Here is a 27,809-nt window from a genome sequence, read left to right as displayed (position 1 = left end):
CTAATCTTTTACACCCCCCACCCCTCTATAGTATTCATCTTTTTTTAACGTTTTGTTTTCTTTCATGTTCAGTAATGCTCATTGTGGACTGTGATAAACTCTAGGGAGAACTGGAACGTACAAGGTCTTCAGAGAAGAAGCCCCCCTCAGTCAAGTGTTTCGGCCCTAAACTCCTCACATTCTAAGGGGGCCGGGCCGCACCCAGGTCATGACTCCTGGATACCCTTGTATTATTGGCCGCCTGATATCAAACTGAACAAGAGGGCAGTCAGGAGATTGAGGGGGGGTGGGGGGTGGGGGGGGGGGGGCACGGGAAGCTACTCACCAGGAGGAGGTGGAGGAGCGACTGGAGGGGGAGCGGACCTGGGCCTCGGACACACTGCTGATGCGCGAGGCGGCGTGCAGGGGTTCGGGCTTCTCCGAGGCCTTGCTCTGCATGCGTTGCCGGCACAGGTCCTGGGTGGACAAACAACCAACAAAGCAAAAACTTTTTTAACCTTGCTTTTGCAATCATCTTCTTCGTTCGTGGGCTGCAACTCCCACGTTCACTCGTATGTACACGAGTGGGCTTTTACGTGTATGACCGTTTTTACCCAGCCATGTAGGCAGCCATACTCGTTTTTTCGGGGAGTGTGCATGCTGGGTATGTTCTTGTTTTCATAACCCACCGAACACTGACATGAATTACAGGATCTTTAACGTGCGTATTTGATCATCTGCTTGTGTATACACACGAAGGGGGTTCAGGCACAAGCAGGTCTGCACATATGTTAACCTGGGAGATCGCAAAAATCTCCATCCTTTACCCACCATGCGCCGTTACTGAGATTCGACACCCGGTACCCTCAGATTGAAAAGTCCAACGCTTTAACCACTCGGCCATTGCGCACGTAGTTTTTGGAATGAACTTCCTCTTTCGTATCTTCAGGTCTACGTACTTCAGCTCTTTCAGGTCTGGCCTTAAAACCCACCTCTAATCAAGGATAGCCAGCCTCCCTCCCCTGCCTCTTCTTTGTCTTCAGTTTCTCAAGTTTAGAGCTATGCATGCGCGCGAATGACTGGTGTGAAAGCGCTTTGATTTGTCTCTGCACAATATTCAGTCTTATATAAAAACTAACTATCATTATCATTATTAACAGGTCCTGGGAGTTCGCGTAAGTAAACAACACAAATTACTGTATTTTCCACACATCAGGTTCTGCGAGTCTACCTAAACAAAAGGCAATTACAACTTACTTTATTTTGGTCCTGGGCGTCCACGTAAAAACCAAAACAACAAACTTGCTTTAATCACCGTCCAAAATGGTCCCTCGCGTACACGTTATCGTTTTTTCCCTTCTTTCTTTTTGGTCATACACAAGCTCCTGGGAGTAATACACTCACAAAGCCACACAGACGCCATGCACGTTTACCACCCCCAAGCCATCTGAACTCCCGAATGTACTGGTTGCCCTGTCTCCTGATATTCATTCCCAATATTCCAGCCCCCTACCCCTCCCCCCCCCACATTCCTCAGCTCCAACTGACCCGGCAGCCTGGACAGCACTCTAAACTCCAAACTGACCTGGTTATCCAGTATTTATTTCATGTATTCTAAAAACCCCTCCCCTCTCCCCTGACTTCCAAATGACAAGCTAGTCGTCTCAGTATTCAGTTCCTTAACTGCAGACACACTGAACTCTCAACACACCTGACAGTCCCGTGTTCATATATTTCCCATTTTCTGCACCCCCCCACCCCCCAACCCCCTGGAACACCGACAGACGTTGTCGTCGAATAGTTCCTTCATCCTGGACACCCTCCTCCCCCCACCCCCACCACCGCCAACCGTCAGCCGTGTCCCCAAGCATTTATTTTCTTTATCCGAGACATTCCTCATCGCGCGCAACTAATCTGAATAGTCCTGATTCTGGTATCTATTTTCTATATTCTAGACCCCCCCCACCCCCCTTTTGTTCCAACTGACCTGGTAGTCTCCGCAGGACAACTACTACCTGCTAAATTCTCCAACTGACCACTCAGTGGCGGAGCCAGATTCAGTGTGCATCTCCAGTAATTACTTGCTCACTTCATACATCCGCTTGCACCATCACTGGTGTCGCGGAGAGAAAGAGGTGTCGGTCAACAGAGAACCGAAAGGCTTTAAGAGGTGGATATATGTTGACGGGCGCAATAGCCGAGTGGTTAAAACGTTGGACTTTCAATCTGATGGAGATGCCTAGAATATGTACGACTGCAAGGCGTACATATTCTTGACACCCACCTCCCCCTCCCCCAAACACCTTCCTCCACTCCCCCTCCCTCCTCCCGCCCCTTTTAGCAGCCCATGCCTTCCAACACTACTGACCTGGTAGTCCTTGGAGGCCTCATGGCCACCACCAACACAGCCGGTGCCGCCTTCCCCTCCAGCGCCGGGTTGAGAAGAAGAGGAGGAGGTGGTGGGTCCGCCGACGCCGCCGGTCAGCTGGGCGAGCTTCTCCTGGGAGCGGCTGTGTCGCTTGATGAGGTAGAGGATGGTGACGGCCAGCACCACGCCCGCGATGCTGCCCACCAGTACGAACGTCAGCACCACGTGCTCCCTGTCCCCAGGCTTCTCCACCTCCACCGTCACCTGCAAAGCACGTGCGGCCACGGACACACACATACACGCGCGCGCACACACACACACACACACAGACGCAAGCAGGCAGGCAGACACACACACACACACACACACACAAATTTAACAGTTCAGTTTTCAGTTCTTCTTCGTTTCAAGTCTGATCAGTTCGAATCAATTTTCTTTCTTTCTTCGTTGTACTCAAAGGCTGCAACACCCACACACACCCATACACTTAACATTCGAGCGGAGCACTTAACACTGAACATGTACGACCCTCGTCATTTCCTGAAGATCAGTTTTAAAACTTTGGCATACAGACCAGCCGAACACAGTTTGGAGCATTCAAGTTATAACTCCCCCCCCCCCAACCCCAAACAGAAAAAAAATGCAAAAAAGAAAAATAACAGCAACACACACAGAATTTCACGACCCCAATTTCACGACAACGCCAAACAAGAACACTTCCGTTCACTCTTTGACTGCTGAGACGTGAAGAAATTAACCCGTTGATTGCTGAACCAAAATTGAATATCGCTATCGTACTGTTTTTTTTATAGTTTTTTTTTAAAGAAGTATCTGAATCAAGAAGTAACGCAATGCAAAGCAATGCAGCTTGGCTTAGAACAAACAGCTAAGACCATAATCATTATCAGAGCTGAAACCACGTCACAAAACAAGTCACACACACACACACACACACACACACACAAACACACACAAACACACACACAAAAGAGCCTCTAGTACATTAAATCAGTCTTAATTACTGATTAACTAAAGGCATGGTATGCAAATTGTCAATAGTAATACAGAGAGAGAGAGAGCCTAAGCCAGCTGGAGAGAGAGAGAGAGAGAGAGAGAGAGAGAGAGAGAGAGAGACAGAAAGACAGAGATGGAGACAGAGACAGACAGAGAGAAAGAGACAAAGAGACAGAAAGAGAGGGAGAGGGGGTGGGGGAAGAGAGAGAGAGAGAGACAGACAGACAGACAAAGAGGGGGTGAGGGAAAGAGAGAGAGAGAGAGACAGACTGACAGATGGAGACAGAGAGAGAGAGGGGGGTGCGGGAAGAGAGAGACGGGTGTGGGGGAAGAGAGAGAGAGAGAGAGAGAGAGAGAGAGAGAGAGGAGTGAACAGGAGAGAGATAGAGCTAGAGACGGAGACAGACACAGAGAGGGGAGGTTGGGAAAAAAAAAAAAAAAAAACAAAACAAAAAAAAACGCCACGGGGAGAGAAAAAGCTAAAGCCAGGAAAGAGCCACAAAATGCAACGGCATGGGTATGGACGGAGGCAAGGAGGGAGTGTTACGGCATGTTTTGTCGCACCTGCAATGGATTGTCGCCGGCGACAATACGTGCAGCCCTCACTGCACATAATACACCCACCTCTCCACTACACACCCCTTTTACATAAACACGAAGGTACTCTCTCTCTCTCTCTCTCTCTCACACACACACACACATGCAAAACACGCGCACGCATCAACTCACACAATACAAGCACACAGCAATCTCATACGTGCGTGCGCACGCGAACACACGCACACAACAACAACAACAACAGCAACAGTGCAGATGTGTAATGAGGCTGCACGTATTGTCGCCAACGACAATCCATGCAAGTGCGACAATGCATGCCACAACAACAGCACACCAGTGTGCAGAGGGGTGAGGAGGGAGGGAGGGAGGGAGGGAGGTGGACAGCAGAGGAGGTTGAGCAGCAAAAAGACGTCAAGGTCCACCCATCCAAACCTCCTTGTGTGCGCGAGATAGAGAGACAGAGAGACGGAGAGACGGAGGGGGTAAAGATGCGGCAGACAGAAGAAGAAGAAGGAGGAGACACACAGACGGTCAGATTCGGGTTGGAAGTTGGGGATGGAGGGAGTGGGGAGTGGGGGGGGGGGGGGGAGAGGGAAGAGGAAGTCAAAGAACAAGAACATAAGTTGAAAAAGTGAACAAAACAACCACCCCCCCTCCCCCCCAAGAAAAAACAAAAACAAACCCCGCATGCGACCATTAGAAATAATAAGAATAAAGTAGCCGCGGGGGGTCAAAAACAAAATCCTTAACGGCGTCGGAATGGCAGGGGAAATGAATAAAGAATACCAGGAGAAAAAAACATAACAAAAAAGAGGCAGCCATTCATTAAAAACACAAAAAAGGCAGCCGAAAGTAACGGCGATATGCAACAGAATATAAGGAGAGAGACAGAGAGAGAGAGACAGAGGGAGAGAGAGAGAGAGAGAGAGAGAGAGAGACAGTGAGAGAGAGACAGAGGGACAGAAAGAGAGAGGGAGACAGAGACAGAAAGAGAGGGAGACAGAGAGAGAGAAAGAGAGAGACAGACAGAGACAGGCAGACAGAAAGAAAGACAGAGAGAGACACACACACACACACACAGAGACAGAGAGAGAGAGAGACAGAGACAGAAGACAGAGAGAAGGGGTGGTGAAGGAGGGTGGGTGAAGATGGCCCCAAGAGATCATTAGCAGGAAGACTGGACAGGGGGAGTGGGGGTGGGGTGGGTGGGCGTGTAGTTGGGAGGGAGCCCCCACGTGACATATCGAACCGCTTCTAATTGATCCCAGACTCCGGGCCCAAAAGACTTACTACACCCTCACCCCCACCCCCACTAAACCCTCCGACCCCCTCTCGCATTAACATATCCGATATCCTTCCGGAAGTTAAAAAAAAGAAGAAAAAAACTACCAAAAAAAAAGAACGAAAAAAGAACAAAGCAACAGGACTGGCGGGGGGAGGGGAGGGAGGAGAGGGAGAGGATAGGGTAGATGGGCGTAGGGGTAGGGATGGGTGAGTGCGGGAGGAGGAGATGGTGGGTGGTGGTGGGTGGGGTGATGGGTGAGTGGGTGGATCCATCTCATAACGTCTCGTCTTTGAGAGAAAGACTTTTTTGAGGTGTGTCGGTATGGAGAGCATAGAGAGACAGGATGGGCTTGGGAATTTGGGAACGAAGTAACGGATACAAGAGGGTGGGTAGGTGGGTGGGGGCCGGGGGAGGGGGAGGAGGGCATGGGGTGGGGGTGGGGGTGGGTGGCGGGTGCCTAGGGGTGGGGGGAAGCAAACCCTCCCACACCCTCCCCTCATGCTTATTAGCGAAGGCCGACAAGGCAGCCTCAACGACGCCTTCAGTTACTTTGTTAGGTCCCTTGAGCCAGTCACACACACACACACACACACACACTCGCGCGCGCACGCACGCACGCAATGCACGCACATACACGCAGCGAAAGAGAGAGAGGGTAGAGAGAGACAGATGAGGAAAGACGGAGGGACAGAGGGGAGAGAAGGAAACGGAGGATGATATGCAAAGAGGGAGGAAGAGAGACACAAAGGGAGGGAGAGGGAGATCTAGAGAGAAAGAGAGAGAGGGAGAGGGAGAGAGAGAGAGAGAGAGAGGGCGAGTGAGTCAGAGAGGGGAGATAAAAAGGAGAGAGAAAGAAGGGCCAGAGAGAGAGAGGGGGGGGGGGCAGAGACAGAGACACAAAGACAGAGACACACACACACACACACAGGGAGAGAAAGAGCGCACACACAAACATACCAATATTAAAACAAAATGTTGCCAAGGCTGGCGGTATTTATGTCCACTGACGTTGCTTTCTCCGCTCGGACAATAACGACAGAGATTATGTGACCCAAGACCGCCGACCTTTCTTTTAGTCAAAAGCGACACGAAGGAACCCGACAGCGATTCCAAACGCCAAGCTGATCAGTTTGTTACAAACATGTCTTGAAGTTTTTATTAAGAAACCTAAAGGTTCTTTAAGGTTTGATATCAAAACAGGCATTTCGTTCTATTCTATTTCACACTCAAATACACATCACAGAGAGAGGGAGAGAGAGAGAGAGAGAGAGAGAGAGAGAGAGAGAGAGAGCACTGAACTGTTTTAATGAATAGTCCATTGGCCAATGTCAATAGGAGTGGTTACAAGTCCATGCAGAGGTACAACAAACAATTCACTATTGGGAACGTACTTTCAAAGCCTTGTCAAGGAACACACCCAAGCGCATGACCAGTAATTTGTATTCACACGCAAAAAGTAATGTCAGATTAAACAAAGATGGAGTATTGTAGTACTTAGCGGAGAAAGAGAGAGTCAGAGTCAGAGAGAGAGGGAGAGGGTGTCGGGGGATAAATAGGCATTTGGGCCTATTATATCATATAGTCATTTGAATTTATACCTGTGCACAACAACTGATGGATTTCGTTTGCTGCCTCGCACTCGTGAATAAAGCTGTTTCAAACCGAAGTGGTCTCGGGAAAGGCGAGGCAGTGGAGAGGGTGCAGGAACAAACCCAGTGCTTAAGTGTTTTGAATCTGGAATAAACTGAACCTCCCACGAACTGAACCCAGAACGGATAACGGAACCAGTCAGCCATTTCACAACTTCAGTTCCAGTTGATGGTCTCCAAGGTTAACTCTCTCCATACGAACGGCGAAAGAGACGACGTTAACAGCGTTTCACCCCAATTACCACCATCAAAATATTGCAAGTGGAAGGCTCTTATACTGAAGAGGTGAATGTTGACAAATACCACAATTCTGACGACGGAAGCTAAAGGTTGGGTCATTCAGACACCCACTGGACATCCGAGGGGTCTGTGTAGAGGAGAAGAGAGGACTGGCCGTACTGAGTGAGTTGAAGAAACGGGGCAACATCCACATTAAATTTCTTCCCCTCCACTCCTCTGTGTGACTGGCGGAGTGAACGTCCACACCTTGTTGTGAACACTGTTCATTCCGTCTGGAGGGGGACAAAAAAACGTGTGTAATGCCAAGATAAGTAAATCATAACAGGCAGAAACCGTTTTGCAAGTCGACAAACTCGATCATCTGATTATGAAAGAGAAATTGCTTTTTGCGTGACGTGGACGGCTTACGAAGAGCAGCAGTGCAGCTCGTAGCAACTTCATACTGTACCCCACCTTCCCGTACTCACTGTGTTTCAGACGAATGGTGCCAGAGCACTGGAAACTGTACAGAGCTGCAGTCAGTCTGTTGCCGTGTTCGTGGCAGTATCATGACCGTTCTGCAGGCAAGATGCTGACGAGACACACCCAGACGGGAGCGGAAATGGAATGTGACGCGCGCGACAAGTGCTACACACCCTCCTCACCCCTCACCCCCTTTCACCGCTCCTACCCTGAACTTGTTTTTATCCTGCCCTCATAAAGGGGAAACGTAACACACGTGCAATACAAAAGATATAATTTTGCACAGGTAACTTTCAATTCTTTAAAAAATGGGAGAAAATAAGAGCCAAACAAGACACAGAGAGAGAGAGAGAGAGAGATCAACTGCTGACATAACATGAAAAGCTGCGAGGCTTTACTCAAGTCAGACCATTGTTCAACTACAACTCCGAAAAAGAAAACAAAGGCTATGAACATTTCATACAACTGCCAGCACACGGGTCATCTGAAACACACAGGATGTGTTCATGTCTCCCGCATTTTCTTGCGCATGATCCTGTACATTCCCATGACCTCTCCCTTGTTTAAAGCACGTCATTCACCATTATCAGGCACATGCCCGAATCAAAAAAAAAAAAAAAAAAAAAAGGCATTCGAGTTATCAAAGGCATTCTGTGGAAACATTTCAGCGAGCCTATTCATTCTCTGTATAGCAATGAATTGCAAAAATAATTTTCAACAATTTTCGATAAATCTCAATGAACGTGTTGTTGTGAAAGAACACTGAGGCAAGGAGAGGAAATGATCAACAAACAATTCAGTGTTAAGTCTCTTCATACACATCTCTCTATTCACAAGTTACAAAAATGCAAGTCAACGCTGTTTATGCTCCCGATTCGACTAGCACACATGTAAATAAAAGGTACATTGGAACAAACTCACACACTTCCTCAAAACAGGAAGCTCCCGGCCTGTCCACATACCTATCCTCTGACATGTGCACACAGCAGCAATGACAGTAGATCTGTGCAAACACAAAATTAGCTTTTATTCAAGAATGGTATAGCCTTTTAATCCTGAATATTCTACACAAAATATACCGACTACACAGAACAAACACGTGTTGCTTCCATGTTTTTATATACTGGAAATGAAAGAGCAATGAGGCTAGGGGACTGAATCATTAACAAATAATACAGAGTTGAAAATCTTTTCATACACAAGGTACGCAACATCAAGTCAATGTTGCTTATACGTTCCAGATTTCACACAGGTAAATAAAAGGTACATTGGAACACACCAAGACACTTCCTTAACTCTCCGTTTTCAAAACTGGTCATGACATTACTTCTTAAATATTACATTTATCATTTACGGCTACAGATCTGTGTGGTGTCATCAACACGGTTGGTAACTTCTTAATGCAAAGTTATCATTCCATTGTTCTATCACACAAACCTGCCCAGTGTCCTGTCAGTGTTGAACTGGATATGTCCATAATGGAGTTAGGTCAAATATTGCCGGACTACGCGAAGCTACCACTGGCTGTAAACGCAGCAGGCAGTCTCTCATTCGCTCAGAGCAGAAGCATTCACGAAGAACAAGTAGGAATCCTTCAGCCTCGGAAGACTACGAAGAACAAACGGTTACCATTTTCAATAATGTCCAAGCTGGTCCCAGAGAATTCAGACCAGCAACTGTCTACTTCACTGACTGGCTTTGGACGTCTTTGGGAATAACTGTCAAGCGACACTTTCTTGAAATGGTAGTGTAATGTATTGACTGGGCTTGTAGAACACTTCAAGCCTGTCGCTTCCAAGTGCCTTTTGAGTCTAAGACGGGGCAGAAAACACTCACTTCCAACGATCGCATTTGCACATGCATCTCTTGTTAATAGCGCTTCGATGGCCCTTGTGCGGAAGACTGCACAGAATATGGCCACCAAAGCTCACAGCATTCTCTGCCTCGATCTGTCGCTCTAAACGAAGTCATGTCTCACGCAACCAGCGCGGTGCTGCTGATTTTCGTGCAAATGAATCTGCTGCTGCAAAGCGTTGCGAAGTCATGGAGAGATCACAAGCCATGTGACACACACTCCGCCGCCCCACTTCCCCCCTCCAACACACACACAGAGAAAAAAAACACAAAACACCACCCATCAAGTCATACGACAAAAGGAAGTTGTTTTTTTTCTTCTTTTGCTATGATCCTGTTCGCAGAACTTCGTTCTCTTGTATATCTGGCACGCACGCACGCACGCACACACACACACACACAGGTCTCCTAAAACCCGGAGTCGCCCACGGTACGAGGACTGACGTGCTGGTAACATATTTTCCGCTTTCAGAGTTAGTAGGTTGTTCTGGGAGGAAGACAAAGAAAGTTTATCAATGCAGGCAAGAGGAAATAAAAGGTTCACACACACACACACACACACACACACACAGTGCGCGATTAAGAGAGAGAGAGAGAGAGAGGGAAGGGGGTGGTACTCGCAACAACAGAAACGTTCACCTCCCTGCAGATGGTACCTGCATTGTCTCGCTTGAAAAGATCAAGCCGACAAACAACACACACCGGCAGCTACCGGCAACTTCACTTCGCAGCGGTCTGAATGACGCAATAATCATTGTTCAACAACAGCAGCAAGCAGTAGCAGCGAGAAAAAGAAACGAAAAAATAAAACCAACAAAAAAAACAACAAAACAAAAAGAATACAAAAAATAACAGCAGCAACGCTCGTGTTTTCTTTGCTCCGTTCATAACGATCGCGACAATGCCAGGTCAGCATCTTCAAGATGATACACAACACCTTGCAAACTCTCTCTGTCTCTCTCTCTCTCTTGCTCCTACACACCTTTCTTCCTCTTCTCCGTCATTCATTGATCCTCAGTCTGTCTGTCTCATCGGGCAGGGCAGCGACACTGTCTAGATCTTTCGCTCGGGTGCGCAGTTTGCTATGGATTCCTGTGTCAGCGGCGAAATGTCACCCCAGATACAGACGACTGACTGACAGACTGGCGGATGACAAGCCATCATCGACAGGGTGGCTGTGTTTGGAACCAGTCTGGAACCCTCCTCTTCGACTCTTCAGAGAGAGAGAGAGAGAGAGAGAGAGAGAGAGAGAGAGACAGAGAGAGAGAGAGAGAGAGACACAGAGAGAGAGAGAGAGAGAGACAGAGAGAGAGAGAGACAGAGAGAGAGAGAGTCTACTGTCGTCGGCTTTCTTTCTTTTCTTCTTATTCGTTCTCTCGCCCGTCTGTGGCTTTTGAAGGGTAAAATTTTTTTTTATAGGAACTCCTCGGACACACAGATAGAGAGAAAGGGAGAGAAAGAGAGTGTGGGGGAGTTAATGGGGAGGAAGGATGGATTTTTGCTGTATCAAGGGGGAAAAAAAAAGTGTCACAAGCACGCAGAGAGGATTTTTTTTTTTTTTATAAACAGGTGTGGCTGTTAAAAAGGGCACCACGGAGAGACAAAAATGTGTCCTGCCGGATTGTTTTCAACAGGGGGGGTGGGAGCGGAATGTGGCCTTTTCTTTCCTTCTTCTTTTTTTTTTTTCCTCCTTTCTTCTTCCTCCTCCATCCTCTGGTTCCAATCAAAAATAGACTCAACCGGTTTTTTGTGTGTCTGTGCCTTTTTTTTTTTTCTCTTCTTCTTCTAGCTTTTGCTTGTCTCTCTTCCTGTATTTGTTTTTCTCCCATAGAATGTGTTGTCAATATACCTTTAGAACTCGAATCACAAAGCCGTAAATGCTGCTTTTGAAAAAACACAAAAAAACATTCCAAACCACAAGACTAAGTCTTCCGGTTAACTTTTCCATTATCCTTCATCCTTCCCACCTTTCTTTTTTTTTTTTTTCTTGTCTGCCTTTATTCATTACTGAACACAAAATCGCGGAAACGGAGGATAAAAGTTTCTAAAGACAGAAATTGAAACAATATCAAAATGATATCAGCAGCCACAAAAGCACTAACAACAATAACAACAACAAAACAACGAATGATGCTACATTCATCACACCAACTACTACGACTACTGCTACGACTACTACTACTACTACGACTACGAAGACGACTACTACCACTTCTATTGCTGCTGTTTATGTTGCTGCTGCTATGACAAATAAACATTAATTCTCACGGTGAAAAAAAAAAGAAAAGAAACAACTACAAAAACAACAACAAAAAACAAAACAAAAAACACCGCCTACTTATAATACCCTTACATACTAACCTTTGAAAAAGTCACCAATTTCCCGTGCCGGAAAAAAAAAAAAAAAAAAATCCACCGGATACAGAAATCTATACACGTACACTCGAACACAAGCATGCGTGCCCGAACGAACGAACGAACGAGTGAACACGCACACGTAACACCAGTATCAGCATCTTTTCTTTCTCGATTATTGTCTTTTTCATTTGGTAAAGTTGTGTGTGTAGGCTGATATAAGCTGGAAAAAAAGGATTTTCTTCTAGAAATCTAGGAGTGGTTGGGGGCGGAAAATGTAAACGGAGGGACGGCGGAATTGCGCTGGGATAGGGGGGAGATGGGGGGCGGGGGGTTGGGGGGGGGGGGGGGGGGAAGAAGAGATGGTTGTTTTCTGACAGACACATGCTCTTAAAATGTCACCCGGTTTGCCAAGAGTAACTCAGCGGGGTTTTTTTTTTCTCTTCTTTATCCATCCTTTAAAAGAAAAAAAAAAGACAGGTTGTCGATGAAAACACCTTTGTCATGTGAAACTATCTGACATGGAACTGACTGAAAGACAGAGAGACAAACCAGAGAGAGAGAGAGAGAGAGAGAGAGAGAGAGAGAGACAGAGACAGAGACAGAGAGAGGCAGACAGAGAGACAGACAGAGAGAGAGAGACAGACAGACAGACAGCCTCAGAGACAGCACAAAACGAGACTGAATGTCAAGACTGTAGACGGCGTGTCAACCGTTGTGAAATCTATCCTTTTACAAGACTTTTTTTTTTTTTTTGAAAAACTTTATTATTTATCATTATTTTTGTTGTCGCCGACTAGTGTTCTCGAATTTGTGGGTTTACTTTCTCCACCGGTTGTCGGTTACGGGAATGGAAACTTCTTCACAGGTAGAGTGAGTGCGTTGGCCTTTGTCTGCAATATTTCTTCTTTTTTGTGTTGTTGCGTAGTTGGTTAAAAATGTAGGCAGCATTCTCTTTCTGTTTTCTGTGTTATTTTGTTGTTGTTGTTGTTGTCGTAGTCGTAGATACTGAAATGGTGTAACAGAGGGCGAAGTTATCGAGCCTTAAAAGAGTAAAAATAAACAATTGTACTTTAAGATCTTTTGTCCAAGTCTTGTCTGTGTTAAAAGAGTGCGAAGTTATCGAGCCTTAAAAGGGTAAAAATAAACAATTGTACTTTAAGATCTTTTGTCCAAGTCTTGTCTGTGTTAAAAGAGTGCGAAGTTATCGAGCCTTAAAAGAGTAAAAATAAACAATTGTACTTTAAGATCTTTTGTCCAAGTCTTGTCTGTGTTAAAAGAGTGCGAAGTTATCGAGCCTTAAAAGGGTAAAAATAAACACGTTCTATACTTTACCATCTTTTGTCCCAGTCTGTCTGTTTGACGGCGCACGACCTTCCTTTCCACAACAACTAACGACGCAATGGCGGTGGTTTCGCATGAAGTATTTGTAATTGTTTGCTCGAGTAAATGGCACACAGAGAGAAGCAGAAATAAAGAATGAAAGAGAGAAAGAAAGACAAAGAGAGACAAAGAGAGAGAGAGAGAGAGAAAGAAGGAAAAAGAGAAAGAGTGAGGGGGGCTTAGGGAGAGAAAGATCGAGAGCAAGAGCGAGAGAGAGGGCAGGGAGAGAGAGAGAGGGGGGGCATGGAGAGAGTGAGAGAGAGAGAGAGAGTGTGTGTGTGTGTGTGGGAAGGTGAAATAGGCATGGACTGAGAGAGAGAGAGAGAGAGAGAAGAGGGAGGAAGAGAGAGAGAGAGAGAGAGAGAGAGAGAGAGAGAGACTGCGTGAGGGAGATAGAGTGTGAGAGATAGGGAGAAAGAGTCAGAGACAGAGAGACAGAACAATAGGCACTGGAGAGAAGAGAGAGAGAGAGAGAGAGAGAGAGAGAGAGAGAGAGAGAGCGAACGAGTGAGACAGTTAAGAGAGACAAACAAAGACAGACACGGAGAGAGACAGAGCTAGATGTAATCAGAGACGAAGACGGAGACGGGAATACGTGACAATTCACATCCTGCCTCTCTTGTTACAGCAACTGCAATCACCACAAAAATAAAATGTAATGAAATCAAAATTATGGCGTTACATGGTAAGACAATGCCGGGGAAAAGGAAAAAAAAAGACAAAGAAAAGAAAGAAAGAAAGAAGAAGAAGAAGAAAGACAAGGTTTGTTCCCGCATACAGAGTACAGAGAAAAGAAATGCCTTTCCTTCGCTGTTTCTTTCATTCTTCTTCTTGCTTGCCTTCTCCTTGCGTATCTTTCTTTCTGTTCTTCCTTCAATCGTTCATTTCTTTCTTCCCGTTTTATTTTTTTTTTCTTGTTTCCCCACCGTCGTGTGTGTGTGTGTGTGTGTGTGTGTGTGTGTGAGTGAGAGAGAGAGAGAGGCAGGCAGACAGCCAGCCAGTCAGTCAGAGCCGAACAAACAGACCACGAGACACAGACGCAGACACAAAAACAACAGCAGTAAGCTTTGGGTGGATGGATGGATGGATGGATGGCGAGATTTACCTTCTGCCTCATCCCTCTCCATCCCCGACCACTACCCTCTCACCCCCCCCCCCCCCAGGCCCCCTCCACCCCCCAGCCCCCGACTTAAGCTGACAAGGCTTGACATATGTGACTGACTTGTACAGACTCCTCATTCAAAATTACTAAGTAACTAAATGAATAAATGAACAAATAAATTAAAAAAAACCATCATCTGTGCCACACACAGGTGTCACCGATAAATAAATTACTGTAGAATAAAACTCGATTGTAGGAGTGCTGTTTTCCTAGAAGAAAAACAACAACACCAAAAACACAATCTCTCCCCTGGCCAGTGTCAGTAATTTACTTTACTATTGCTTACAACCGAATTACCATTCTGCACAGAATGATTTCTACCACTCACATGGTTTCCCAAGGTGAACAGAAACGGCATTTCTGCTCATATCACTTTGAACTGTGCTCCACTGCTGAAGGAAAATGTATAATACCACGTTTATCCATTAAGAAGAAAGCTCTATGGGTTTTTGTTTTCTCAAGCAAAAGTGTTGTTTTTTTTTTCCTGCACCAGGTGAGTGCTGATTTTCCTTTGGGAAAAAAAAACACCCTAAGGGAAGTGTTTTTGCCCTAGGATAAAAAACAACAGGGAGTTATTTTTTTTCTACTACACCGGCCCTCGCAGGTCGGTTACCATCAGTCACTAATGACTGGACAGCGCCACGCACGTGACAGATAACCATAATTAGTGCTGGTTACATACACACAGACACCCCCACCCCCCTCCACCCACCCCGTCCGCCACACACACAGCTGCGCCATCCCCTCAGTGCTGATGATGACAAGTTAGTTGCACATGCTCTGTGGTGTTGTAACCACCAACCACTGTTCATTAACAGGCAGCAATGTCTCTAGTTATATTAACCCCTTGACTGCTGAAGCTGAGAAACGAGAGAAACGTGATGAAACGTGAAACGAGATGCGCGTGGCGTGAATTCTAAATATAATAATTCCTTTTGGTGCAAATTAAGTGCTGATTTTTGCTAAACATAAGTAATACAATATCAAGAAGAAGAAGAAGTCAAAAAAAAAAAAAAAAAAAATCCCTGACTTCGTGCTCTCGCCCCTTCCCCCATCCACCCAGTCTTTATTCTCCCCTCTTAGACCGGGGTGGGGGTGGGGTGGGGTTGGGGATAGAGAATTCTTTTTTGTTGGTTGCTTTGTAGTAGTCCTTTATTTATTTATTATTACTATTATTATTTCAGTCTCTCATGTGATTTTCGGTGGATTTTGCCGTTGGCATTATCTTTCTTGTTCATAGTTTTGTGTTCCTGTGTTCAGTTCTTTCGATGTAGCTCTACACCCCCACCCCCTCCCACACACACCCTCCCCTCGTTTTTCTTTTCTTTCTTTCTTTCTTTTTTTTTTTACCCCAGGGCTGGGTGGGAAAAAAAGTATATGTTTTGCTTATTTCATTGCTCTGGTAAGATAAATAAATAAACAAATATATTTTGTTTCTTCTTTCACTCTGTAACACTCCCTCCCTCCAGCCCCCTCCCCCCTCCCCTCTCTCTCTCCCAAGCACTCGAACTGCTTCTTCACCGACCACCATCCACCCCTTTCCTCCCCCTGTACACAAATATGAAAAAAACAAAAAAAACAACAACAAAAAACAAACAAACAAACCCAGAGAGCTCTCAGAAATTGACCTTATTTAGGGCATTGGCCAATGAGTGAGTAGTTAAAACTCCACCAGGTTGTCTCACACAATGGTGGACAAAAAAAAACAAACCAAAAACAACAACAACAACAAACAAAAAAAAACCCCCAAAAAACAAACAAACCAAAAAACCACGAGAAAAGGACACCGGCTCTGAACGTCCACTTCTGAAGGGAATGAAACGAACTGTGCTTGTGAGACCACTTTTAGGTTACCCCCCTCCCGCCCCAGCCACCCCCTTACCCCCGCCCACACCCCCCCCCCCCCCCCCCCCCCCCGTCCCTGCAGACAGTTACTGAACAGATCGGTTCAAATCAAACCATGTTGCATAAAGCCCAGGCGCCTTTCAGGGCTGGGAACCCGTCAGTTTCTGAAATCACTGGAAGGGAAGGCACAATGATGTGGAAAAATTCAATTACACAACGTTAGGAAAACAATATTCACGTAGCTGTCGACGTAAAATTCAAATCAAGTAAAATTTTAAAAAAAAGCAAGAAAACAAAAAAAACAAAAAAGAAAACACAAAAAAACAAACAAACAAAAAAACAACAACCAAACAACAAAAACAAAACAAAAACAAACAAACAAACAAAAAACCCAACAACAACTAACAACAACATTGAAAATAACGTTAAGAATAAAACAGAGACCAATTCACCCACGTATGTTTCAAGTCCACTTTATTTAAAAAAAAAAAAAAAAAAAAAAAAACAAATCAACCAAGTTACAAATATTGATTTCCTTACTTCTAAAAGCGCATCACGTGGACTGATGATGATCATCGGCCGATCCATCACCACGCCTGCGTCATCCCGCTTGACAGGCAGCACGCACAGTGCACGTGCCTTGTGGTGTCACCACACCGTGGACAGGTGCGTGTCTTTAACCCTTGTGGTGTCACCACACAACGTGGACAGGTGTGTGTCTTTAACCCTTGTGGTGTCACCACAACATGGACAGGTGCGTGTCTTTAACCCTTGTGGTGTCACCACACAATGTGGACAGGTGTGTGTCTTTAACCCTTGCGTTGTCACCACACTACGTGGACAGGTGCGTGTCTTTAACCCTTGTGGTGTCACCACACAACGTGGACAGGTGTGTGTCTTTAACCCTTGTGGTGTCATCACACACCGTGGACAGGTGCGTGTCTTAAACCCTTGTGGTGTCACCACAACGTGGACAGGTGCGTGTCTTTAACCCTTGTGGTGTCACCACACAACGTGGACAGGTGCATGTCTTTAACCCTTGCGTTGTCACCACACAACGTGGACAGGTGCGTGTCTTTAACCCTTGCGGTGTCAGGACAACGTGGACAGGTGCGTGTCTTTAACCCTTGTGGTGTCATCACACAACGTGGACAGGTGCGTGTCTTTAACCCTTGTGGTGTCACCACACACACAACGTGGACAGGTGCGTGTCTTTAACCCTTGTGGTGTCACCACACAACGTGGACAGGTGCGTGTCTTTAACCCTTGTGGTGTCACCACAATGTGGACGGGTGCGTGTCTTTAACCCTTTAACTGCTATACCTTGGTGACGTGAGATCAATCTGGTATGAATCTGTTGCATCATTTCGACTTTTCGTGTACTTTTATTTTATTTAAAAGTGGTGTCATAATTGACTTTGGTGAACAAAAGTAATGCAGTTTCATGTCAGTGAGATGACGGATCTTTGCTGACGATCACACTTGTCAATCACACAACAGTCAATGGGTTAAACCTGTGGCACAGACTACAAGACTTCGCTTGAGACTTCAGAGAGGAAGAAGACGGTGAAGAATATAAGAAAAGGCGGAAGAAGAGGAAGGTGGAGAAAGAGGAAGATATCAAGATGAAGAAGAAGAAGAGGAAGAGGGAGGAGGAGGAGGAGGCGGAGGAGGAGATGATGGAGGAGAAGGAGGAGGAAAAAGAGAAAGCTTGAGAAGAAGAAGAAGAAGAAGTAGCGTGCATGGTATTACGGGTGCGCCCAGCCTGCTCTTGCCCGCGTGTATAATTTGCGACTGAACGAGTCCCGTTACTGTCCGACCGTACCTTGCACCTCGTTTGATTTACAGGTTCAGTGACCCCCAGCTCTTCCCATGTCTGGCTGCTACCAAGTGAGAAATAGACAGACAGACAGATAGATAGATAGATAGATAGATAGATAGACAGATAGATAGATAAATAGATAGATAGATAGATAAATAAATAGACAGATGCAGAGAGAGAGAGAGAGAGAGAGAGAGAGAGAGAAAGAGAGGGAGAGAGAAAGAGAGATGGAGAGAAAGAGAGAGAAATATATATATATATATATATATATATATATATATATACAGAGAGAGAGAGAGAGAGAGAGAGAGAGAGAGAGAGAGACAGACAGACAGACAGACAGACAGACAGACAGACAGACACACCTGCCCACCACCACCTCCCTAATCGTTACGCGCCCCCACCCCACCCCCGCCATCTCCCCAACGCCCAAAGACAGAGACAGACAGGCGGGCAGTCAATTGCTATGAATATTTTATCTTCTACTGGCAGACTCTGCTGTCATTCCTTCTGTTGCTCAAGATGAACGACCAAGTGTGTGGTCTGGGGTCTTCTTTCCTTCCTTCGCTCACTGCGATGAAACCCATTTGTCTCTCTCTCTCCCTCTCACACTCTCTCTCTCCTTCCATCCATCACTACCCCCTCCTCACCTCGCCTCTCTCTCTCTCCTTCCTTCCATCCCTACCCCCTCCTCCCCTCGCCTCTCTCTCTCTTCCATCCATCCCTACCCCCTCCTCCCCTCCCCTCTCTCTCTCTCCTTCCATCCATCCCTACCCCCTCCTCCCCTCCCCTCCCTCTCTCCTTCCATCCCTACCCCCTCCTCCCCACCCCTCTCTCTCTCCTTCCATCCCTACCCCCTCCTCCCCTCGCCTCTCTCTCTCCTTCCATCCCTACCCCCTCCTCCCCACCCCTCGCCTCTCTCCTTCCATCCCTACCCCCTCCTCCCCTCACCTCCCTCTCTCTCCTTCCATCCATCCCTACCCCCTCCTCCCCACCCCTCTCTCTCTCCTTCCATCCCTACCCCCTCCACCCCTCCCCTCCCTCTCTCCTTCCATCCCTACCCCCTCCTCCCCACCCCTCGCCTCTCTCCTTCCATCCCTACCCCCTCCTCCCCTCACCTCCCTCTCTCTCCTTCCATCCATCCTTACCCCCTCTTCCCCTCCCCTCTCTCTCTCCTTCCATCCCTACCCCCTCCTCCCCTCGCCTCTCTCTCTCCTTCCATCCATCCCTACCCCCTCCTCCCGTCGCCTCTCTCTCTCCTTCCATCCATCCCTACCCCCTCCTCCCCTCGCCTCTCTCTCTCTCCTTCCTTCTCTTTCTCAGTTTACTGCGTGGTCCAGTTGTAATTTTGTGTAAATTTCTAAATTTGTAGTGAACCATTTTCTCTTCGAGAAAATATGGCAACTTCTTGAAATGTAACGCGAGTTCACTGCATCCCCTTTGTGAGAGGCCACGGCCTTGGTTGAATGAATATCCGTGTTCAAAGTCTCTGTGTGTGTGTCTGGTTTGAACATACTGATATCAAGGAAACGGGCGCAATAGCCGAGTGGTTAAAGCGTTGGGCTTTCAATCTGAGGGTCCCAGGTTTGAATCTCGGTGACGCCTGGTGGGTAAAGGGTGGAGATTTTTCCGATCTCCCAGGTCAACATATGTGCAGACCTGCCAGTGCCTGAACCTCCTTCGTGTGTATACGCACGCAGAAGATCAAACACGCACGTTAAAGATCCTGTAATCCAGGTCAGCGTTCGGTGGGTTATGGAAACAAGAACATACCCAGCATGCACACCACCGAAAACGGAGTATGGCTGCCTACATGGCGGGGTAAATCAAGAAAACAGTCATGCATGTAAAATGTTAAATGTTACATGTTTGTCTCAGTGGGTGGGTGCGTGCCTGAAATCTGATTGAATGACACAGGAAACGAGTGATGAGCGCCCAGTGGCAGCCGTCAGTCGGCTCTACCTAGGTAGGCAGCCTGTTGTGTAAATGACTCCGTGTGTGTAAAGCGCTTAGAGCTTGGTCTCCGACCGATGATAGACGCTGTATAAATATCCATATCAATCAATCAATCAAGAAACAAGACAAAATACAACGTTCATTAATTAAAGAGAAAGGAAAACCTGAGCAACAACAAGCCTGAACTTATACCGTGCTCTTTAATGTCGCTGTCTCTCTCTAGAGGCAAAGGCTGGTCTGGTCCAGCTAGCCAGCTACAAGTCGAACAAGAAGACCCTCCCCACCCCCACCCCACCCCACCCCACCCCTATCTCCCAAGATCGTATGCAAAGACGACCTAACAAGCCCGTGAGTCAATAAGTGATCAGCATCTCGCTCTCATTCACACACTGAAATGGATGAAGCATTCTTCCGAGGACGATCTCGTCGTCGACTGATTAATTAAGGGCCTATTGAAATGGGCGGAACAATATGTCATGGCATGGTTTTATCTTTGCAGTATGGCCTTCACCGTGTGTGTGTGTGTGTGTGTGTGTGTGTGTGTGTGTGTGTGTGTGTGTGTGAGCGAGAGAGAGAGAGAGAGAGAGAGAGAGAGAGAGAGAGAGAGATAGCAAAAGGTTTCTTTTCCATCGTGATGCACTATTCAAGTGACAGTACAGCATTGAGTTAAAAAAACAAAAAAAACCTCAACAAACAAACAACAACAACAACAACCGCGGAACACACACACACACACACACACACACACACACACACACACACACACACACACACTCAACAAAAAGAACACATAAAAACCAACCAACAAAACAAACCAAAAAGACATGAGAGAAAGCACCCCCTTTTACCACCTCCTCCCCCCCAGAAAAAGTAAAGAAGAAGAAGAAGAAGATATAAACAATAACAAATCAAATGTCTTCTGCATATATTGCTACAAACATAACTTTATCTCAATACAGCTGAAGACATATTGGAATACCTTTATTATTTATACACTATGTATAATCTTTTAGCTCTTTAAAATATAAAGTACAGAAACACCTCTCTACCAACTCCTACCCCTCCCCCATCCCTCCACCCCCCCCCCCCCCAAAAAAAAAGAAAAAGAAAAAAGAGAATAAACACACCTCCAAAATCTGGCATAACTGATCAAGAACCACACTCTAAAAATCTATTAATTTCTCATTATGAAGTGGATATCAAACAATCTATAGTTGTTAATACAAGGAATTCCCGATGTAGCCTTTTGTTGCGAAAAAAACACGGACAGGGAAAATAAGTCAACAATGTCTGTATATTTTGTTTTTCTCTGAATGCGAAACACAAACAGCAGCAATTGTATTTTTCAGTTAATAGTGAGACTCCCATTGTGGTTTCCATGCTACTACAATGATGAATACAGTCTCCTTTGTAAAATTAAGAGCTATCCACTTGTTTGTGTGGAACGCCATTTTCTCTTCTTGTCTATTTTTTTTAATTTTATTTATCTATTCGTTTATTCATTTCGTTGCATGTAATTATTACTATATCGATTTAAATAATTATCAATTCATTGTGGTGAACACATTTTTCACGTGATTTTTTTTTTTACTTGCTTCCCCCCTCCCATCTCCCCAGACCCTCCACAGTAATTCTTCCCCCCTCCCTCCCATCTCCCCAGACCCTCCACAGTAATTCTTCCCCCCCTCCCCCCCATCTCCCCAGACCCTCCACAGTAATTCTCCCCCTCCCCCCCCATCTCCCCAGACCCTCCACAGTAATTCTTCCCCCCCCCCATCTCCCCAGAACCTCCACAATAATTCTTCCCCCTCCCTCCCATCTCCCCAGACCCCCCACAGTAATTCTTCCCCCCTCCCTCCCATCTCCCCAGAACCTCCACAGTAATTCTTCCCCCCTCTCTCCCATCTCCCCAGAACCTCCACAGTAATTCTTCCCCCCTCCCTCCCATCTCCCCAGAACCTCCACAGTAATTCTTCCCCCCTCTCTCCCATCTCCCCAGAACCTCCACAGTAATTCTTCCCCCCTCTCTCCCTCCCATCTCCCCAGAACCTCCACAGTAATTCTTCCCCCCTCCCTCCCATCTCCCCAGACCCTCCACAGTAATTCTTCCCCCCTCCCTCCCCCCCATCTCCCCAGACCCTCCACTGTAATTCTTCCCCCCTCCCTCCCATCTCCCCAGACCCTTCACAGTAATTCTTCCCCCCTCCCTCCCCCCCATCTCCCCAGACCCTCCACAGTAATTCTCCCCCCCCCCCCCAGTAATTCTTCCCCCCTCCCTCCCTCCCATCTCCCCACACCCTCCACAGTAATTCTCCCCCCCCCCCAGTAATTCTTCCCCCTCCCTCCCATCTTCCCAGACCCTCCACAGTAATTCTTCCCCCCCCCCCCTCTCTCCCATCTCCCCAGACCCTCCACAGTAATTCTCCCTCCTCCCTTCCCCCCCTCTGCCCCCCATCCATCAACCCCCTGCCTCTTGCTTCTGTTGAAAGTCCATCACAACCAACCTGACCTGCACCTGATCGCGATTTGAACACATAGATTCAAGACTGAAAAAAACCCAAAAAACAACAACTGAATTGAATCCCTTTGTCCTTTTTAGGATGTGGAGAATACAACAGTAATATAATTATATCCTACATACCTATGGAATCACAACTTCAGTCCAACAATGTCAAACACCAAACAAGCATAAAAATAAATCACCATGTATAAAAACAACAACAAAAAACAAAACAAAAACAAACGAATCAAAGCAAAGCAGCATATTGACCTGTATGTAAGCACATGTTACACATTTGTTCTAAACTATTTATTTGTTTATTTACTTATTTATTTGCTCCTTTTTTTTTATTCAATAATTTAGTATCAGTTTAATCATCTGTTTTATGGTTTCGTTATTTCATCATTTCATTATTTCATAATCTGTTTATTTACTTATTCATCAACGCATCTTATTTTATTTCATTTCATGTTATTTTCCCTGAAGATCTGACAAAGCGCGTTGGGTTACTCTGCTGGTCAGGCGTCTGCTTAGCTGATATTGTGCAATGTATAATAATTATATGGATTTGTACGAAAGCAGTGATGCCTTCTTGTTTAGTTTAACTGAACTCATAAACAGAAACGAATCCATTTTTACATTCAGTTCTATTTTCTTCCCGGCGATAGAATGAATTACTTTAACCGAACTGAACGTTGATGATAAATGTGATGGATAATTATTCACTCAGTATCAGTCTCTTTCGAATTGCAGTTGTCTCGTTCGTCATTTATCAGATGGATCCCCCCCCCCCACCCTCCGTCTCCTCGACGAATGCGGCAGTATGTCGCAGGTCCTCCAGTCCTCCGTAGAACTTCCGGGCGAATCAAATTGCAGTTATCTTTTTTTTTTTTCGGACACACAGGCAGCCAGCTCCAACCAGAGAAGCAGCAGCAAAAACTACGCGAGGTCGAAACGCACGGGTTGCACGAGCCAGCCAGCAACACAATCGTGCGTGTCACACGTGTTTCTCTCACTCACGTCACTGACCAACTGCCGTTCGGTTGGTTTGAATTAATTCCCCTGTCGCGGTCAGCTTCCGATCAGGGCACCCTCCTCCTCCGTCCAACAACTGCAAGGCAGGAGGCCCGGGCTTTTCTTTCTTTTTTTCTTTTTTTTTCTTCTTCTTCTCCCCTCCCCCACTCCCCTCCCCCCTGTTTCCTCGGCAAGCAAGCTCTTGTCTTTTATCTTTTTAACCGTCGTTTCTTCTTCTTCTTCTTCTTCGTCTCTCTTTTCGTCTTCCTTCCATCATCAATTTCGGAGCGGAAATCGAAACCGTTAGATTTTTTCTCCTTCTTTTTCTTCTTTTTTTTTTAAGAGATGAAAAAAAAGAGAAAAAAAAGAAATATACAAATCTGTCATCAATTTGATGATCAGTCGGTCCTTCGATAAATCAATTTTCAGAAACAATCAGTTCGAAGGAATCGACGAAAGAATAAAATTGAATGAATGAATAAATGAATGAATGAATGCATGAGGAACCAATCCTCTGACCAATCAAGCCGCTCAATCAGAGTAAGACAAAATCAAAGCCAAGACAAAATCAAACTCTACCATCACTGCCATTTTCTCCCGGGACAAAATACGGTCGGATTTGATCTGCCACAAATCAAGGCTCATAAATCATAAATAAATGAATGGATGAATATAAGATTAAATAAGACAAGTCGTGTGAATGTGTGTGTGCGTGCGTGCGTGCGTGTGTGTGTGTGTGTGTGTGTGTGTGTGTGTGTGTGTGTGTGTGCGCGATATATATATATATATATGTGCGCGCGCTCACAAACACACACGCTAGCGCGAAAAAACACACACACACACACGCACGCGTGCACGCATATAACCATCAACAGATAATTGTTAGATAATAATACTGTAAAATCGATATCAGCTTCTTTGGCAGAAGTAACAGTAGCATGGGTGCAGTTTCGACTCGATGTCGTATCTCTCACAACAACCCACGCGACAAAGAAAAAAAAAACGGAGAAAAAAAAGAGGAGAAAACAAAAAAAGAAAAAAAAAAGAAGAAGAAAGGGTGGCTTGAATCTGGAACCGACAGTCACGTTCGAGTCCGAGCGAGAGCCAAACTGGTGGAGAATAATCAAAGACTGTGACGGCTTTGCTCAAATGGCATTGGGCACTGGTATTTTCACACATCGATCACAGAACTTTAGCCCCTCCGGGTGGTTTGTTCAGGGCTTTTGCTTGCTTCCACGGCAAACAGAAAAGCGAGCGGGTTGGAATGAATGGAAGGTGGCAGGGGGTGGGTGGTGGTGGTAGTAGTAAAGGTGGTAATAAGGGAGGGGGCAGGAGGGTAAGGAGAGGTAGCAAGAGAGAGAGAGAGAGAGAGAGAAAGTACATGAGTGAATGAGTGTGTATGTACGTGTGTGTGTGTGTGTGTGTGTGTGTGTGTGTGTGTGTAAATGTGCTTACTTGTTTGACTGAACATGGAGAAGAGAGAGATACATACATACATAGAGACAGACAGACAGATGGACCGACAGGCAGGCAAACAGGTAGGAAGACAGAGTGAGAAACAAAGAGAGAGACAGACACAGAAAGAGAAACTTTAAGAAAAAAAAAGAAAAAAAAGAAAAAAGGAGACCCAAAAACAGTGCGCGCCAAAACGTTCCCCCCCCCCCCCTCCCACACACACACATCCCACATTCCTAACGTACGCAGATTCCCACTCCTGCACACAAATGAATCCCCCCACTACAAAAAAAAAAAAAAGAAAAAAAAAAAAGAAAAAGAAAAAAGGAGACAAAGAAATAAAGCGCGCAAAAACGTTCAACCCACCACCACCCCTAACCTACTACGAACACACACCCCCACCCCTACCCCCACCCTCATCCTCCGCACAGACAAAATCCCGACCACTGACAAACAAAATACCTGCCACACGCTGAAGTCGACTCGGCCATGCTCTCTCTCTCAGTCCTGGCCCACGTTGCACCTCAACCAACCATCACGTCACGCGGCACTGGAACTGTCAGGTTTCACCACAACGGCTCCCTTCCAACCACCCCCCTCTTTCATCATCATCGTCATCATCATCAGCAGCAGCAGCACCATCATAACCTTCGCCCGAAGAAGAAGAAGAAGAAGGCTCAACAAATGATCGCCATCCCCTCTGTGAGCTGTCACCCAGAGTCACCCCTTCCCTCCTCTCCCAGCAAGAATGGTGGGCGGAGGAGGAGGTTTGGATGGCGGGTTGTGTTAGTGTTCGCGTGGGGGCCGACTGGCAAACAGGTTCGGCAAACATCATCCCGATTTATTAAAAAAAAAAAAATAAAATAAAAAATCAGTCAGCCAGGTTTCAGTAGAACTGTGGGTTTTGAACTCGAACACCAAGTATCTTTGAGCTGCGTCCTCATCTCATTCCGGAGTCACTGACGGTCTTCATCAACCCGCGATGGACTTACACGATGGACCAAAGAATCTACCTGAGACAAGACAGTTCTGATCACCGCCAGGGGGGCCGGCGGCGCGGGTTTGAGCGGCAGGTAGGTAGATACCTAGGTAGACAGGTGGGTAGGTAGGTAGGTAGGTAGGTTGGTGTCTTCGTCACGGCGGCACGGGTGGGTTTTGGACGGTAGGGAGAGGGAAGATGAGGAATATGTGGTGGTCGAGATGCCCATGACGTTCAGGCGAGTGAGGCCGGTAGTGGTGGCGGTGAAGAATCTCTGGGGACCCGAAGGACAGGAGACACCGGGAGAGAAGAAAGCTACAGAGACCGACACACAGGGAGAGAGAGCCGGGGAAAAACAAAAAAACACCCAGAGAAAGGTTGGAAATGATGATGGACGTGGGGAAGACAGTGTCTCTCTCCTTCACACACACACTCTCTCTCTCTGTGCTCAGCTGTCGCCTTCCTTGTCTTTTGCCGCTCGTCCGTCGCACCGGGCTGATTCTGTCTCTGCTGTGCTGCGCTGCGCTGTGCTGTGCTGTGATGTGCTGTGCTGTGCTGTCGCCGTGTGATCTGCCTGCTGGCTTGCTTGCTTGCTTGCTGCTGCGGAGGCCACGACTGTCACTGCAAGCCGGCCGGCACCGTCACAAATCTGTGCCTCTGCCGCTGCCCGCCGTTGATGCCGCTTTGCTGCTGCTGCTGCTGCTGCTGACCTGACAAGCTGTGAGCTGTGCACCTGGCAAAAAGGGGGCGCGACAAGTACAGCACGGCACGGCACGGCACGGCACGGCACGATGACAAAGGAGGGGGGGGGGAGAAGAGAGAGATGGGAGGGGGAGGAAACAAGAGGGTGGGTGGGGGAGTAGTAAAGGAGCAGGAGGGCTCGCCGGTTCCTCCCTGCTGTCTGCTGTCGCACGCGCGCGCACACGCGATTGTGTGTGTGTGTGTGTGTGTGTGTGTGTGTGTCGCTTGACTTGGCCTCTGACATCGGCGACCGTGGAAAACTGTGCGCGCGCATGTGTGTGTGTGTGTGTGTGTGTGTGTGTGTGTGAGGGAGAGAGAGAGCGCAAGAGTGTGTCGTCACTGCCTGTCGCAGACCTCTGCCGCTACTGTCACAGAACAACTCTGGCACTGAAAGTCACAGCGTGCAGTTAGGTGAGGAGGGGGAAGAAGGTGTGTGTGAGTGTGTGCGAGCGTGCGTGCGTGTGTATTTGGGTGTGCGCGTGCGTGTGTATGTGTGTGAGTGTACCTGTGTATGTGTGTGCGTGCTGTGTGTGTGTGTGTGTGTGTGTGCGCTGTGTGTAGTCACCGCGCAGCTACTGGTCAGATGCAGCGTGTCAGTGCACTGTCAGTTTCTGATGAAGCCCCTCCCCCCTACCCACACAACCCCACGCCACCGCCACTGCCGGGTCAACACGAAGATCGACCTGTCCGTGTGCAACAAATATACTGTTTCACGATTAAAAGTACGCTGTCAGTTTCAGTGAGTTCGTTAAGTTCATGTGATTAACTTAGAAGTGACAACTTTGTCGACAGATCATGACTTTCCGTTCTTAACGTTCACAACAATCCTGAGTTCGGATATGTCTCCTTAAAGAAAAAAAAAAATTCTCAAAACTTATCTTCATTCACCACATGTTTCTTTATTTTTCCCTTTCTATTCGCTCTCTCTTAACCATTTAAAAAAAAATATAAATGCTGATTCCGCTCAACTATCCAGAGGGAATAAAATCCCCCCCAAAATCTCCGTCTCTGTCCAGAGCAGAATGGCTCAGAAGTTGAAATCTTGTTTCGCAACACGTTCGTTTTGTTGGTGAAACTGCCGTCACCACGGTTCTTGGCTTGAAACGTCTCCAGACGACAGTCAGGATGTTCCAGACACACAGGGGACCGCCCAGGCTCCCTGTAGGAGAACCCTTCTCTGGCACTGGC

General features: G+C 46.7%; 1 protein-coding gene across 1 annotated transcript in view; it reads right to left on the bottom strand.

Moving 5' to 3' along the window:
- The window catches only part of LOC143275304 (uncharacterized), a 641,085-nt gene that overhangs the window by 142,633 nt on the left and 470,643 nt on the right, over positions 1-27,809 (bottom strand). Inside the window, exons 11-12 of the mRNA XM_076579305.1 lie at positions 2,348-2,611; positions 326-456 (exon numbers count right to left, since the gene is read on the bottom strand). Of these exons, the coding sequence (XP_076435420.1) occupies positions 326-456; positions 2,348-2,611 (395 nt within the window). The remainder of the gene's footprint in view (positions 1-325; positions 457-2,347; positions 2,612-27,809) is intronic.

Source organism: Babylonia areolata, chromosome 2 (genome assembly GCF_041734735.1).
Source record: "Babylonia areolata isolate BAREFJ2019XMU chromosome 2, ASM4173473v1, whole genome shotgun sequence".
In the NCBI taxonomy this organism is placed as follows: domain Eukaryota; kingdom Metazoa; phylum Mollusca; class Gastropoda; order Neogastropoda; family Buccinidae; genus Babylonia; species Babylonia areolata.
This window is presented reverse-complemented; position numbering and strand designations above follow the sequence as displayed.